This window comes from Galeopterus variegatus, unplaced genomic scaffold (assembly GCF_000696425.1).
Source record: "Galeopterus variegatus unplaced genomic scaffold, G_variegatus-3.0.2 Scaffold601, whole genome shotgun sequence".
Classification (NCBI taxonomy): Eukaryota; Metazoa; Chordata; class Mammalia; order Dermoptera; family Cynocephalidae; genus Galeopterus; species Galeopterus variegatus.
The window spans coordinates 447,638-464,222 of record NW_007726712.1 but is presented as its reverse complement, the minus strand read 5'-3'; the positions used below and the strand labels follow the sequence as shown (position 1 = coordinate 464,222).

Below are 16,585 nucleotides of genomic sequence, written 5' to 3'. Positions count from 1 at the left end.
CTTTATTCTGGAGAGACACCCGACATGGCCCATTGCTCATGGCTGAATGGAGCGTTGGCCTGTGCCTAACTTTTGCCACCCTAGCAGGGAAAAACCCTCATCATCACCATCATCAGAAAACAGCAGGATCCCCTCCTCCCTTTCCGTCTTCAGCTGGCCTGGAGAGCTTGCTCATCCCCTTGCATTCCTCTCCCCAGGCCCCTGACTCTGGCAGGGGTGTTTGCTCCTGTGGAGTGCAGGGCTGAGGACAGGAAAGCAGACTCAGGAGTGGGAGGGAAGCTCCTCACCAGACTGGGCTCTTACCTGGTTCCGCCCTGTCCCACAGCACAGTGTGCTCTCCAGGAGGGCTCATGTTCTTCACCTGGCCCTGTAGTTTCAGGGATCCCAAAGCCTGACGTGGCCTGGTTCCTGGAAGGTGTCCCTGTGAGGAGACGAGAAGGCACCATCGAGGTTTATGAAGATGCCGGGTCCCATTACCTCTGCCTGCTGAGAGCCCGGGCCAGGGACAGTGGGAAGTATAGCTGCACAGCTGCCAACATCCGAGGCCAGGTGTCCTGTAGCTGGACCCTCCTAGTGGAAAGTGAGTACGTTCCTCCAGGGCACCTTGGGTTCTCTGGGGGAGGGCCATTCACATAGCCACAGTTCCTCTCCGACAGCCCCCGCCATGGGTGCACAACCCAGTGGCATCCCCACCCACATGCCAAGGCCTAACACATCACTCCAGGCCAGTCATTCTCAATCAGGGGTTCACATCAGAATCACCTCAAAATAAACGTGCCCAGGTCCCACTCCCAGCCTAGCTGAGAGCTACCATATTTAGGTTCCTCGCCTGTCCAAGTAGTGCCGTGACTCAATTTCATAACCACAGAGAGCCAAGCGTTCACTAAGTATACGGTTTAGAGTAATGTGAGATGATGTGGGATCCCACATCTTTTACGTTTATTGTAATATCTGTTTATAAAAGTAATGCATGTTCATTGTGGGGAATGTAAACAATATATAATTTTATGACTCAGAAATAAGTGATATTTTAATGTTTTTTAAACAAAATCAGCATTGTACTGTTTGTATACTGCTTTCTATCCTAATTTGCTCACATAACATAAACATCTTCCTGTATTTATTATTCTTTGAAAGCATGATTTTTGATGGCCATGTAATATTGCAGAGAATGGATGTGTCTAATTTAGGCATGCTCTTATTTGTTGAATATTTAAATCGTGTCCATTTTTCACTATTAAAACAAAACTGTGAGGGGCCGGCCCGGTGGCGCACTGCTACAGTGCGCCGCTTGGAAAGCGCGGCGGCGCTCCCGCCAAGGGTTCGGATCCCACATACAGATCGGTTCCCACTCACTGGCTGAGCGAGGTGCGGGGAGCAACACTGAGGGTTGCGATCCCGTTGCCGGTCCTGGGCTGGTACGGGCGCGACACTGAGGGTTGCGATCCGTTGCCGGTCATGAAAAAAGACAAAAAGGAAAAAAAAAAAAAAACTGTGATAAATGTCTTTGTACCCATCTATTTCTCTGTAAAATTTCCCTCTTACTTTACTGTGGACCCTAGACCCATTTCATACCATTGAGAAACCTATTAAACAATACCACAGGGGTAGAATCACCAAATTGCAGGCCGTTGGAAACTCTATGGGACAAATAACCTTTGCCCATTTTTTTCAAAAAATAAATTGCAATCAGTAAAAGGAAGGAAGGGAAACTTATAGGAAACAGATTAAAAGATACATAGCAATATCAACAATTGCAATATATGGACTTGTATGGATCCTGTCTGAGACAATTAAAAAACCTTTTTTATGAGAACATCAGGAAAATTTGGCCATTGACAAAATATTTGATATAAAGAAATTAGTACTATTGCAAGATGTGATTTCTGGTTATTTTTTTAAGTTCATCTATTTTAGAGGTACAGACTAAATTATGTACTGGTAAAAAGATATGACTTCTGGTATTTGCCTTAGAAATAATCCATGTTTGTCAGGGATGGGGGTGGGGTGGGGGGGTGTTGTCAGGGGTATCAATGAAACAATATCAGCATAAATGAAAGTGGAGAGATAGGTGCATAGGGATTCACTATACTGCTTTCTCTACATTTATGTGTATTTGAAAACTGTTATAATAAACATTTGAAAAAAATAACTTAGTGGTTAATCCATACAGTAGACTTCCATACAGCATCCTGTAGACTCTGATGGTGAAACATGTCTGAGATGCTCTGGTTAATGGAAAAGAGCGAGGGGTCGACTGCATATATCATATGCTATTTGCATAAAAGGAAAAAGATTCATGTATATACATGCAAAAGGTGCTTGTGTGTGCATGAAACATTTCTGGAAGGGTACACAGTTGTCTGTAGGAAGGGGCACTGGGGGCCCATGGGAAGGAGTAGGAGGAGGTCTTACTTTTCACTGTATACCGTTGATTCACTTCTGAACTGGGATTTCTACTACATTCATTAATTCCTTTGCAAGGAATATTATTAGATCCATTTGGAGATGGGAGTGTCTGTAGGTCCAGCTTGTGCCTCATTGCCCAGGCCAGGGCTCTGTGTCTGGGCAAGGAACAGACATATGGTGTCAGTCCTACCAAAGATTAACAATGTACCCAGAAGCCTAGTTTCTTTTATGACTTCCTCTTCTGTGGATTTACTGAAGTTTTGTAGACTATTTTTAGCCTGTTCACATCTTGGGGCAATTCATCTCAGGTTGCCTTCCTATCTTATTTTGTTTTGCATGATAGCTTTATTGGGATATAATTCACATAACATACACCCTTTTAAAGTGTATAATTCAGTGGCTTTTAATACATTCAAAGAGCTGTGTGACCATCACATCACTGTCTAATTTTAGAACATTTTCGTCACCCCTTCCCCCCCCAATCCTACTCATTAGCTGTCACTCCCTGTTCTCCCTTCCCCCAGCCCCTGATAACCATTAATCTACTTTCTGTATCTGTGGATTTGCCTATTCTGAATATTTCATATGAATAGAATCACACATGTGGTCTTTTTGTGTCTGCCTTCTTTCTCTTAGTGTATTGTTTTTAAGGTTCAACTATGTTCATCTGTGTTGTAGCAGTTATCAGAACTTCATTCATCTTTATGAATGAAGTAATAGTCCATTGTGTGGATATAGCATGTTTTGTTCATTCATCAGTTGATGGACATTTGGATTGTTTCTACTTTTTAGTTATTGTGAAGAGTATGGCTGTGAACATTTGTATACAAGGTTTTTTGTTTTGTTTTTTGAATACCTGTTTTCAGTTTTGAGCGTATATACCTATGAGTAGAATTGTTGGCTCATATGTTAATTCTATGTTTAACCTTTGAGGAACTGACAGACCGTTTTCCTCCATGGCTGCACCATTTTACATTCCACCAGCAATGTATAGTGTTCCAATTTCTCACCAACGCTTGTTATTTTCTGTTTTTTAATTTTAGCCATTCACAGTCATCTCATTGCAATTTTGATATGCATTTCCCTGATTACTAATGATGTTGAGCATCATTTATTGGCCATTTATATACCTTCTTTGGAGAAATAGCTATTTGTATACGTTGCCCATATTTTAATTGAGTTGTTTGTTTTTTTCCACAGTTGAGTTGGAAGAGTTCTTTATATGTTATGGATACAATTCCTTTATTAGACATATGATTTGCATTTCCATTCTGTAAAATATGGATAATTTGTGATGTGTGGCTACTGAAGTCTCTGCTTAGTTTAGTGATCAGCTAATAGTTGGATAAAGATTTCTTTAAATACCTTAAACTAATATGTCTCCCAAGGAGTTCTGTCTGTGTCTGTGCTGGGGCATGTCTTCAGAGCTCGAGATGGCAGTTTACAACTTGGCCTTAGCCTTCACTTCCTGCTTACAAAGAGACTCCAGGTCAGCCAGAGGTGAGAGAGTAGGGCCTTCTTGGGTCTTTCCTGAATGCCCACAGTCCTGCACATGTATGTGGCCTTCTAGGTTCCCAGGAAGATGTCAGAGCTTTTCCAAACCCTGGACATCCCATTCCCCTTTTCCCCAAGTTTTTTGGCCAGACTCTTGTTAGCTCCAACTGATACACCTGCCTGGAGTAGCTGTGATGTTAAACAGTTGCCACTGATTGTTTTTTATAAGCAGCCTGGTGGGTTTTCAAAGCTGCTCTGGAGCTGGGGTGAGGGGAATAGGACTGAAAATGTCACAGAGCTTGCTTTCTTCCCAAGATTCAGCCAAGGGGTTTCTTTTGGATTTTGTTGTTGTTTGTCTGTTTGTTTTTTAATGAATGCTACCCAGAATGTTGCGAGCCTTTGGTTTAGTTCTGAAATCAACTCCGAAAGTTGATTCTGATTCTTTTTGCCAGTATTCTTGTTTTTATGGAGGAGTAGATTTTTCAGAGGTCTTCACTCTGCCATGAAGTGCTTCTTGAATCCCTATCTTCTTAAAGACACTAGCTGTTCTAAGACTTCTCCAGCTTTGGAAAAAAGCTCACTTTTTTTTTTCTTTTAAGGTAGATGACTTACCAGGATCAGGTCGTCTGCCATGTGCAACCTCATGGCATTGTCAGAGTCATATCGAGAAAAGTACCTGGCGTAGAGTCGGCCCTCAAAGACTATTAGTTTCCTGCTATAAGCCCTTGTGGTGTAATATGGCTTCCCCTCACCTTTGTATTGAGTAGCCTCTCTTGAAAAACACCAGCGATGGTTCTAATCACCAAATCCAGTTACTTTTTCACATCTGTCAGCCACCTTGACATTTCTGCAGCATATTCTGGTGGTCATAGAAGAGATTATTCCTGTTGCTCTTAATTAACATTTCCAAACTACAGAATGTTTCCCCAATTCACAAATGTGGAAAGCTTTTGGAAAGTTCAGATCAGTGGTTGTCAACTAGAATGTGCATCAGGGTCATGAGGGGATGTTGTTAATGCCTATTCCCAGCCCACACGGATTCTGAACCCTTGACCCAGGTTGCAGCTCAAACTATACTCAGAAAACTAGAACACGTGTGAGCCTGTCCTTTGATTCAGCCCTGGAATTTGAAAAAATAATGATTTAAAATTGAAACATCCTCACTGGTGGGCCTGTGGTCTCTACAAGTAAAAAGATACTCACAAGACTGTGTAATCACCAGTGGGCCATGTCAAAGGATGTAAGAGACACTAGAAAATAGAGTAAGACCAAGAGGGTGGGCAGAAGGAGCTCTCAAGATACTCCAGGATAGCAAAAGTCAAGACAAGACAGGTGGTACCTGAGTCTCAGAGGAGAGAAGGCAGGCCCAGGTCCGAGCACTCCCAGACCTAGGGTGTTTCGTGACTGAAAAAGCCCCTGTCAGCTACTCTGCTTTGGGCTCCAGGTCTCTACACCAATGCAACCTGCTCCATAAGTGTGAAGATAGATGAGGCAAAGCCAGGCTGCTGAGGAAGCCCAGGTGACCAGGACAGAGCGGGCAAGCTGTGGTCTGAGATGGCCTGTCGTTCTTTGCCCTCACAGAGTCAGCCATGATGGAGGTGGCCCCCTCATTCTCCAGTGTCCTGAAGGACTGCACTGTCATTGAGGGCCAGGATTTTGTGCTGCAGTGCTCAGTGCAGGGGACCCCAGTGCCCCAAATCACTTGGCTGCTCAATGGTAAGTTCCCCTACCCTGCCCCCTGCTCCAGTCTCCTGGGCCCTTTGGTCCTGCCTGAATTGTCATTCATCACTCTTAACCATTTACTCCTTGGCCACCTCAGTGGCCATGCATAAGAAGGAAGCATGGAGTGCAGAGAGTGCAGGAATTGGGAGTCTGATGCTGACTGGCCGGGCAAGTCACTGCTGCCTGAGACTTGAGCTCCTCATTGCGTGATGGGAATTATGCCACCTACCTTACAGGCTGGCGGATGTGAAATTAAATTTGATCATTTATATAAAGTGGTTAATGAGGTGCCTGACACATAGGAGCACAAGCAATTTAATTTCTTTTCTTATAATCAGACTCATAATAGGCCCTTAATAGATATTTGATGAGTCAATAAATGAGCAAATAAATTAACAAACTAATGACCCACACCAGAAGTTGCTCAAGGGATCTTACCTTTTATTTAGTGGCAGGTGGTTCTGGGATTCAGAGACCAGTAATTCTTTTTAATGCTAGTACTATAGAGACATGCTGACTCTTCCCCCTCACCCCCTCCAAGTAAGGTCCTTTGAAAAAATGAATTACCATATATTATCACCTTTCTCTTTTTAAAAAGGCTTTTTAATTTCAAAAGTGTGGGAGAACACTGATTTTAGAACTGAGAACAGTCCATTAAATTGATAAGGTTAAGCAGGGACTGCTTTGGGAACCACAGGGAGGATGAAAGAACCTCTGCCAAGAGACTCGTCCTTCACCACCACTGAATGGTTGGGCGACCTTGGACACCCAACGTCACCTCTCTGGGTTCCGGCTTTATCAGTGAGGAGGCAGGCTGGAACAGGAGGTTCAGGGTCTCAGCCGCTCTTCCATCTGATAGAATTGGCTATTTAAGAGGGCAGTGGTACCCATCACTTAAGAACCAAGTAATCCCCAGTTGTGTCTGAGTCATTGACGTGTTGCCTATGAACCTTAATTGTTGCTAGAGTTTGCTCAGGCTTTGCTAGAAATTACCTTTAATGAGTGAGAGGAGATGCCGTGTAGCCTTCCTACATGTAATCTTGGGTAGATAAGTGAGAATTGAGGTCAGCCTTCCCTCCCACCCCTCACCTAACGACAGAACTTCTGTTGGATCCTGTGATTAACTGGAGGCAGCCTCCTTGTGGCTGGAACAGAATATGGGCATTAAGGACTAATAATGGATCTGAGTAAGACAGTTTCACTTCTGTGTGGCTCAGAGTCTAGACCAAGGATCAATAAACATTTTCTAAAACGGGCCAGATAGTCAAGATTTTCAGCTTTTTAAGCTGTGCAGTCTCTGTAGCAACTACTCTGCTGTTGCAGTACAAAATCAGCACAAACAAGTTAATGAATGTGTGGCTGCATTACAATAAAACTTTATTTATGGAAACTGAAATGTGAATTTCATATAATTTTCACATTTCGTGAAATATTATTTTTTCAGCCATTTAAAATGCGTAAGAGCTATTCTTAGTCTCCAGGCCATACAGAAACAGGCTGCAGGTTGGATTTGGCCCACAAGCTCCAGTTTGCTAACAGGACTGAATTCTTGGTGAATCTTGGCATTTCCACCCGCTTCCCACTAGAGGGTGATCGTGCTCAAATTGGGTTTCCTTGGCCACTAACTGGTGCCTCCGAGCTGGGAGAATTCCATGTCTCCCAGTTCTGATGTGCTCTGAGCCAACAGCTTTTTTCTGTGCGCTCCATTTCATCCCATGTTTGTGGGGCCAAAATGGGTTATGCTCCAGTAAAAGGAAAGCTCTCAAAAATCTTGTCAGCACATGTCTGGACAGCGAAGACAGGTTGACAGCAATCAGGGAATGTACTGATGTTCTCGAAGAAGGGAGGTTTTGGGAGTCATTATCCCAAAAATAAAAACAAAGAGCAATGTTCAGTCCTCTCAGTGGCAGGATCCTGCCCCTGCCTTTTCCAGCCCCCATCCCCATTTTTATGAAGTGCAATAGGTTGGGAAGAATCTCTCCCCTCCGGCCCTATGGCGTGCTTGATGGTCTCTGCCAAACTGTCCTGGAGACATGAAGTGTTGCTGTGTGCAGAAGAAAACATCACATTGCAGGAAGAGCACTTCTTTCTGTCCTTTCTGTCCTTTCCCCCACTGCCCACCCCCGATTTTATGAAGTGCAATCCAGGACCCTGGGGCCTGGCAAGGGAAGAAACTGACAGTTGCTTCCTATATGGCGGATAGACACATTCTTGCTTTAAGGCCAGAACCTTCAGTCATGAGATTTTTTTTCCCTGGAAATGAAAGGTTACATCCTGGAATGATGAAATCTCAGAAACATATAGCATTAAGGAAACCACTGAAGTTCATTGCATGCATTCCTATCTCCATGTAGGACTTTACCATGACCTGAATAAAAGGCTTTTCTTGAAAGGGACTCTGGGAAGAAAGGGTCAAAGTCATTTTTAGTTGCCCATATTTATCTTTTTTCTAAAACCTAAAGTGTACCTAATTACACAGTGGAAATGTGCCTAATTGCAATGTTAGGTTGGGGACACAGAGTTGCTTTCTGATAAATATCTACAATGGGAAATGGAACCATTGCTGCCTCATGTTCAGTCTGGACTGGGTCTGTTCCCCCTAAGGCTGGACTATGAGCAGGATGACCCTGTAAGATTCTTCCCAGGCTTGGGTTTCTGTGAAGTTGAGGATGTGGATCTGGAGACTGCTTAACACAGAATGCCCAGAATTGTGTCCCTCTCCCTCTTGCATTCTAAATTCCTCCAGAGTCTCTCTCCCCAATCCTTCCAGGCCCCGCCTTGCTCATCCACCAGACACAATCGCTCCCATTCCTTTGTCTTCTTAGCCCCTGCCTCTTTCTGCAGCCCACAAGCCTCATCCAGCTAGATGGTTGGGGACCTGCCACGCTGTTAGCCCTCAGTGGATCTGAGTGAGCATGGCGAGGCCTGGCTTCTTGCCAGCAGCAGCCCCGCTCGGTGCAGGGCTCACGTCCTTGCCCCCAGGTGCTCCCTGGCCTAAGCCTCCCTGTGCTTCCCTCCACAGGGTGGCCCATCCAGTACGCCCACTCCACCTGTGAGGCCGGTGTGGCGGAGCTCCATGTCCAGGATGCCCTGCCAGAGGACAATGGCACCTATACCTGTCTGGCCAAGAACGCCTTGGGGCAGGTGTCCTGCAGTGCCCGGGTCACCGTCCATGGTAGGAGCCTCTGCGCACCTCATTAGAAGCCCCTTTCCTGCAGACACTTTTTTTTTTTTTCCTTTTTGTCTTTTTTTCGTGTCCAGCAACGGATTGCAACCCTCAGTGTCGTGCCTGTACCGGACCGGGACCGGCAACGGGATCGCAACCCTCGGTGTTGCTCCCACACCTCGCTCAGCCAGTGAGCGGGAACCAGTCTGTATGTGGGATCCGAACCCTCGGCGGGAGCGCCACCGCGCTCCCAAGCAGCGCACTGTAGCAGTGCGCCACCGGGCTGGCCCCTGCAGACACGTTTGCATAGGAGGAAGGGCACTATAGCAAAAAAAATGATATTACTGGCCAAAATCCAGGGACCAGAAGTGCACATGATGTTGCTCTACATCATTACTGGCAGGCAGCTGAAACCTCTCAGGGACAGAGGAGAAATTCCTTAAAAAGCACTGCCCCTGAAGGCAGGCAGGTAGAGGAGATAGCCTCCAAGAGCTCACAGTGACAGGGTCTGCCATGGGAGGTGGCCAGTTGCCCACCCCCTCACCCCATCCGGGCCTTTGGGAAGATGCAGGGGAAAGAGGCAAGGGCTTCCTTGGCTCCAGAAACTCCTGGTCTGGTAGGAAGAAAACCTCACATGCTGTAAGAAGTCTTAGGAGGACTACTCACATATCCCCTTAGCAGTTGGGGGTCTTACAAATGACCCCTTATGTGCTGGGGGACACTGGGTGACAGAGAGTGGGTACTGAGGCTTGTAAAGGGCACAGGTTGTCCCCTTTCTCTTTTATCCCTGCTCCTCCCCACCACCCAGTAATCTGATTATCATGGTCATCCATTGATCAGCCGAGCACTTAGGCCCCAGGATCACAGGGAGCCACAGACTCAAGACAGATCTGTCTAGCTGTGGCATTGGCAGGCATGGTGGCAGTTCCCAGAGAGGTGCTTCTTGGGTCCAGGACTTTCAGGTAAGCCTGATTCCCACCCTTACCCTGGGTCTGTGCGCTCAGTTCCTGTGTGTGGCTGGGTCCTCTGGGTGCGTGGACTGGGTATAATGTGTCTGCTTTCTCTATTGGACTAGCTGAGACCACGTCTCTTCACTCTTTGTCTCCAGGGCTCAGACCTCTCAGGGAGGATCTCCCTGTAATGTGAGCAGCCACTTTCTCCGAGGCTGCAGAAGATGGTTTCGCTGGAAAGGAAAAGGGAAAATACATTTGCTGCTTACTGTGTTAAATATTTTCACCTCACCTGTATTATCTCATTGAGACCTTGACAGCCCACTGAGGGAGGATGGGGGCGCTGTCCCTATTTTACACAGGAGGGTCTGGAAGTCTCAACAAGTTAACGTTAACTGGCCCAAGTGCACCAAGCTAGTGAAGAAAGCTGGCCTTTTTAACCTAGATCCTGTGACTGTGAAGGCTATGCTCATTGCTATGCCCTGCCCTTTTTAGAGCATGTGTCCCTGGCCCAAAGGTGGGAGCTGGACAATGTCAGCCCCTTAGAGATAAAGGAAATGGCACTGATGTGGAATGTGGCCGACGCTGACCCTGTGAGGCTCTCTGCCAGAAGTGGGCACACTCTCTGGACTCTCTGATTTCTCTGAAAAAGTGCCTCAGCATAGAGTCGTCATCAGTGAACTGGTCTACCTGCCCCTTCCTTCCAGGATGCCCTCTTCATTTGGGTCAGAGCCTGGCTCTAGCCCCTGGGCATTTGTCAGCCAGCATTCTGGTTTACACATTTGCCCCATTTATCCTCATTGTTCTAATTTCATGGCTCATGGCAGGTGAGGGTGGGTGGGTGGATGGGAGGGGGTCAGGGAATTGTGATAATAAAACTTCAAAGGAAACAAGAACAGTTCGGAGCCTCCCTTGTCTCCTAGGGCCAAGGGAGCAGCTCTCACCTTACCACCAGGGGTTCTTCCATGTCTAGTCACGAGTGCAGAGTGTCAGAATGGCACATGAGGGGCCGCATATCCCAGCCTTCTGTTTTCTGAGACTCTCCCTTGCTAGCTTCAGCCAGCAGCCCAGCTAATCCAGTGCCTGTCCTGGTTGCCTGTGTCTAGATTGGATTAGAGAGACCCAACTGAGCTAGTAGTCCCCTCGAGGTGGGGGTTCCCAGATGAAGGGTCAAGAACTGTTTGGGGTCATCTTCCTGAGTCTGTGGGGGGGGGGCGGGGGGGAGGGGGTTCTTATCCGAACAATGGCCTATCCAACCATGCTTTAAAACTGAAGGAGAGAGGTCCCGGGCAAGAACTCTGCCAGGGCTGTTTGGATTTGCTCTAAGAACAGCCCTATGTGAGTGAGAACTCCCTCCCGGTGTAGGGGATTTACTGGCCTGCTAAAGCCAGGCGGAGGCTCAGATACCATACATGGTGAATGAGGCTGAGAGATGCAGCCACGTGCCCGGGCTCAGCAGCATGTGGGCTGTCTCTGCACAGGAATGGGGCAGGGAGAGCCTGCTGTGGTGGCACCCCTGGCACTGTGCCCCGCATGCTAGAGAGGCTTGAGCCTGCTTCCTGCACTGCGCTCAGCTGTGGTCCTTTTCTTTCTTTATAGGCAGCTCCTCTGCTACAGGTCTTCTGGGGCAGTTTAGGGGGTGGGGAAGTGACTTCAGTGGAGACATTTGTCTCCCAGTGCACTGACTGCTATTCCAGCCTCCCTCGGCTGCCCAGACTTAGCCTTGTGGTACCCTTAGTGTGGCACCAGGCCACAGTGGGGAGCAGGGATGTGGAGCAGACTGCCTGGGTGTGAATCCTGCTCCACCACTTACCAGCTCTGCAACCTGGGCAATATTTAACTCTCCAGGATTTGTCTTCCTCTTCTGTGAAAGGGGGATACCTATAGTCACGCACTACTGTGAGAATTAGATGAATGGATACATGCAGTGTCCCCAGAACACAGCTTTGCCACTGAACTGATGTTGGTAAAGGGAAGAGAGACTCTGAGACGGGAGGTGTTGGGCCAGACACGTAGAGTCGTGGACTCATGCCCCTAATGCCAAGGACTCTGGCCAAAATGTGGTGCCCTTCAGCAGCACATCTCCCTCCGGTTGTATTCTCCCTGGAGGAGCCATATCAGGGGGCAGCTGTACTGGAAACAAACTCAGTCTGAGTGTTCAGTGGAAACTATGCTGAAGGCCTGACGTGGGGACTCTTTCTCACCTGTTTAGCCTTTTGCCATGGTTTTGCAATCATCCAGAGTGCTGGCCCAGTCCTCTGACATGATTTCTGTGGCCACTCTCCCAAACTTTCTCTTTTCTGTAACCCTCTTCTCCCAGGAAAACCTGGCAAACTCTCACAAAAGTCACTTTCTCTGGGAAGCCTTCCCTAATCATCCCAGAATGAGTTCTCTTAACACCCTGGACTTTCCTTATTGCACTTACTTATCAGCAGATCTTTATTGAGCACCTCTATTTGTGCCAGGCCTTGTTCTGGGGAAACTGCAGTAAACAGAACAGATAAGGGCCCTGCCTTCCTGGTGTTTACATTCCAGTGGAGAGACGGGCAAAAATCAACACCTGGTTTGATCTCAAATACTGACAAGTGCTGTGAAGAGCAGAGTGTGAGAATAGAGAAGGGTACAAAAGGTACTTTTTCAGTTGTGTGATGAGGGAAGACTCAGAGACTTTAATGAACTAGGGAAAGAGTGCTCTAGGCAGGCAGGGCAGCAGGTGCAAAGGGCCTGAGTCAGGGACAAGGTCGGCCTATTCAAGAAGAAGCGAGACAGATGGCCAGTGTGGCTGGAGCTAAGTGATAGGTGGCAGAGTGGTAGGATGCGTTCAGAGACAGGCGGGGGTACCTGGTACAGGGCCTCTGGGGTAAGGAGAAAGCATTTGCTTCTGACTGTGAACTTTTACTCTAATTGCCTGTTCACTTGTCTTCCCTACCAGACTGTAAGCTCTCTGCAGGGAGGGGTCCTGTCTTGTTGTAGAACAGGCCCACCACGTGGGCATGTGTTCAGTTAATGAATGAGAGAGCAAAGTGAGGTGGTCGAGACTCACCGCATGCAGGGAGGCACTTCCTCAACTTCCTCACTTGTCTGGGGGCTCAGTGCTCATGGAGTATGCAGGAAATCTGTAAATTAGCTCTCAAGAGTCACTCAACATATATTCCTTCTTTCCTCCCCACAGGCAAGGGGAAAAAAATCCCCAATAGTCAACCAGGCAATGAAAGTCTTCCCTCCTGACCCAAGATGGAGCCTAAAGGATGATTAATTCAAATTCCTGCAGAGCCCAGGAAGATCTGAAATAGAGTGAATGTTTCACTGAATGTGGACTGAGTCACTGGTGGGAGGCGTCCTTGGGCTAGAATATTTTAAATTTATTTCCCCTTGGAATATCTTTATCAAGGCTAAAATTCTTAAGTACTAGATTTATTAATAACATACTAATTGTGCCCATTTTGACATAGTTTTTCAGCCTAATGGTTTGCTTATTTAACCGGAGGCCTGCTGAGCCTATTAGAGGCACCTAAGGACGTAAAATATGGATAAATTAAAAAGCAAAAAGAAAAGCTGATCTCTAGCATAAAAAAATAAAATTTAGTAAGCATGTTTATTAGAGTGTTTGTTTTGATGAAGAGCCCTTAATGAAGACACAGGCACAGTGAAGTCAGCCATTCACTCCACACTGACAGCATCAATAGAGGCACACTTTGTTTTCAGATTAGTACCAGGCACTCGGGGGCAGTTCTGAGTTCCCAAGTTGTGCTTTGGGACACTATATAATCTGTCCAAACTCTAAGAAGGTAAGCAATTAGTTAAACATTAAATAAACTTATAACCAATATTTTAGTTTCATATAGGTTAGATACAGAATTTGGCTTGTGTACCACGTGGGTCCTTCATGTTACAGAAAGACTTCCAAGTGTCCATGTGTACACTTGTGCCCATATCATAGAACTTGAGCCTCATTTTACTAATTGGACAATTATAGGACTTATAACTACTGCTACAGCTATAGCAGGTCACACCTACCATTTATGTGCCTGGAGTCCTTGGAATGTCATACAGAATTACAGCATTGTGTTCCTAATGGCAAAATGTGAGCCATGTTACGACAGTGGGGTGGAGAGTGTGGTTTCCAGGCACTCATGGGGAGGGAACACTGGGTGGTTTGGATGCCTTTCCTTTATGTTTAGAATTTGATTATAACTTCTAAGACAGTAAGAAGACTGTGGTAGCAATGATCCTGCTTCCCATCAGCAACCCTGTCATTACTGGTCAGAGATCTTTTTTGGGATGTGATACATCATTGTTCCTTTCGTTCTTTTCCTTGCACTCTTCTCTTCCCATTTGTTCTTAGGATCTGGAGAAGCTGATGGGAGGAAGGAAGGCCAAAAGAGAGCAAGGCCTTGGGAGGAAGAATCTTTTTTCATGCCATAAAACTTGCCATTTTTCTGACTCTTCATAGTAGGTTCTATTTGTTTAGGAAGCAGGAAAGGGAACTGAGATACCTCCCTGGGGATTTACAGCTTGCAAGAATGCCCTGGAAGTGGGAGGGGGCTGGGCTGCACTTCAGCTGGGTGAAAGTAACCCTACTTTGATGAGTCCTCTTGAGTTAACAGTTCTGGAGCTTAGGAGGAGGCTGGTCTGTGATCCCGGGACCATGCTGGATTTTGAGCACCAAATAAAGGAAGAGGAGAGGACTGTGTTTTCAGAACTCCCCCTCAGTTGGTGATTTATTGAATTTCCATAGTATAACAGGGATTGGAGGAAATCAGATTTGCTGTTGCAATGGAATTTTGCATTGTAATAACTCAGGAAAATAGCTCATGTTCAAAGCCTAAAGAAAAACTTCTGTAGATCTAAGATAAAGGCAAATGTGCATTAAATTCATAGATGTGGGGCTTCAGAAAGCAGCCAGTTGACCAACAAAAGTTGGCAGGTAGGAAAAAAATGCTGTTTAGGAGAACTTCAGAATTGAATTGTTTTTCTTGCTAAACTCATGGGATAAAAAGGAAGGGTGTAAAGGGGGAAGAACAAGGAGAATTATTGCAGTGCAGAGGAGCCGCTGAGATCACAGCCAGCCACTGGGACAAAGGCTGCAGGGGTTCTTAATGTCAAGTCCAAGAGGAGCTAAAAGCCTTGCTCATGGCCTAGGGTTTGAGGAACAGGTTATGCTGGTTATCTCGGTTATCTTGTATAAGAATTAGTGCAAAAGGTAATAAACTGCTCCTGTTGTGTGGGCGTTAAACTCTTTCTCTAAATAAGAGCTTTCCAAAGTATCATATTAGGTATCAGTTCATGTTATTATTTTTAAACTAAAACCACTATTAATTCATGTTTTTAAACAGGAAAGTTGTTTTGATAGAAAAAGTCTAAATGGCTAGGAAAGCTGGCTTGTTTTATTTAATTCTCTAACTCCACTTTACAGATGAAGAAACATGATGCTCAGAGAGGTTAAGTCAGCTGCCCACAGTAGCCCAGCCAGTAAGCAGTAGAACAAAGCCTCCAACTGCCTCAGCCCCTGTACTTTCTGCTTTGCTGCTCTGAGACCCTGATAAGTTGTTGGTTTGATGCTTTTGCTTCCCTGGAGATAATTAATTCAGTTTAATTTCATGACTAGGAACTGTCTTCAAAACAAACTTCTAAGGAGTCAAAAACAGAGCAGAAAAAGCCAGGAAGGAAAAACTCTTGGGTCAGTAGGATCATGAAGAGGGGGCAGGGCCAGGCCGTGGCTCACTTGGGAGAGTGTGGTGCTGATAACACCAAGGACACGGGTTTGGATCCTATATAGGGATGGCCGGTTCGCTCACTGGCTGAGCGTGGTGCTGACACCACCAAGTCAAAGGTTATGATCCCCTTACCGGTCATCTTTAAAAAAAAAAAAAGAAGGGGCATGTGTGTGGTGTGTCTCTCTCTCCTCCACCCTTTCCTGTCTTTTCCCTCCCTCTCTCCCCCATATTTCCTCTCTCCTCTTTCTCTTCCCCCCTCTTTCTGTCCTTCCCTTCCTCCTATGTCCTTCCCTTTCTCAAATCCTGTTAACCGCTTTAGAATATATGGCATCATTTTCATTTGTCAGTTAACTTCTTTATAACTTTATTCTGTTTGTTCTGAATCTTAGTTCGTCTTTCTCATTGGAGGACAGGCCTGACCCTTTTCCTTTCTCTCAAAATGGAACAGTGGCAGTCATTTAATGACTGAGTGAGTGAACCCAGCACCAGAGCAACAGATAAACTCACTTCAGATCTTTAATCCTAGGCCAGTAAATCAATGAGACTCAGCCCTTTCTGGATTCCAGAAAGAAGGCTGTCTGTGGGCTTGGTCTCAGCAGCGCAGCAGAAAGCACAGCTGCAGGGAAACCTGGGGTATATTAGTCTGGCCCCACTTGTGCTGGGTAATGAGACTGTTGCTGGATCCCACTGAGCCCTCCTTGCTGCTGTATGCCATGGCCAGTGCCTGCCCTCCACATGAAGAAGGCTCAGGCTCCAAGATGACATTGCTGCTGGGGACCTCTTGCCCTTGCCCCAAACCAGGACTGTGCCTAATGGAAGCTAAAGGACACCCCAGAAGAGTAAATCTCTGGCCATGAATACAAACTATGACTAAAAGCCCCCTGCAGACTTGTTCCTGGGACAGTCGAGGGAAAGCCCCAGACCAGAATGCATCACCTGCCTTCTCGGCCCTGCTGGCCCTCAGCCCCAGGCTCTCAGGACAGGCCAGCTTCCTTCCCTGAGACTCAGCTCCCTCCGCTGTAAAACAGGGATGTGGTATTAAGGATAGCACTGACTGTGCCAGGAACCTCCCTTAGAACCGTGAAGTACTGAACTTCTTAAGGAATTGTTGTTAAAATTTTATCCTA

At 46.3% G+C, this 16,585-nt stretch overlaps 1 protein-coding gene across 9 annotated transcripts in view; it reads left to right on the top strand.

The window, feature by feature from the left end:
• The window catches only part of MYLK (myosin light chain kinase), a 178,510-nt gene that overhangs the window by 65,070 nt on the left and 96,855 nt on the right, over positions 1–16,585 (top strand). For 6 of the 9 annotated variants that reach the window (XM_008570417.1, XM_008570421.1, XM_008570420.1 and 3 more), the window contains exons 8-10: positions 374–580; positions 5,485–5,619; positions 8,648–8,800. In XM_008570417.1, the coding sequence (XP_008568639.1) occupies positions 374–580; positions 5,485–5,619; positions 8,648–8,800 (495 nt within the window). The remainder of the gene's footprint in view (positions 1–373; positions 581–5,484; positions 5,620–8,647; positions 8,801–16,585) is intronic. The other 3 variants (XM_008570424.1, XM_008570422.1, XM_008570426.1) reach the window with 1 other exon arrangement.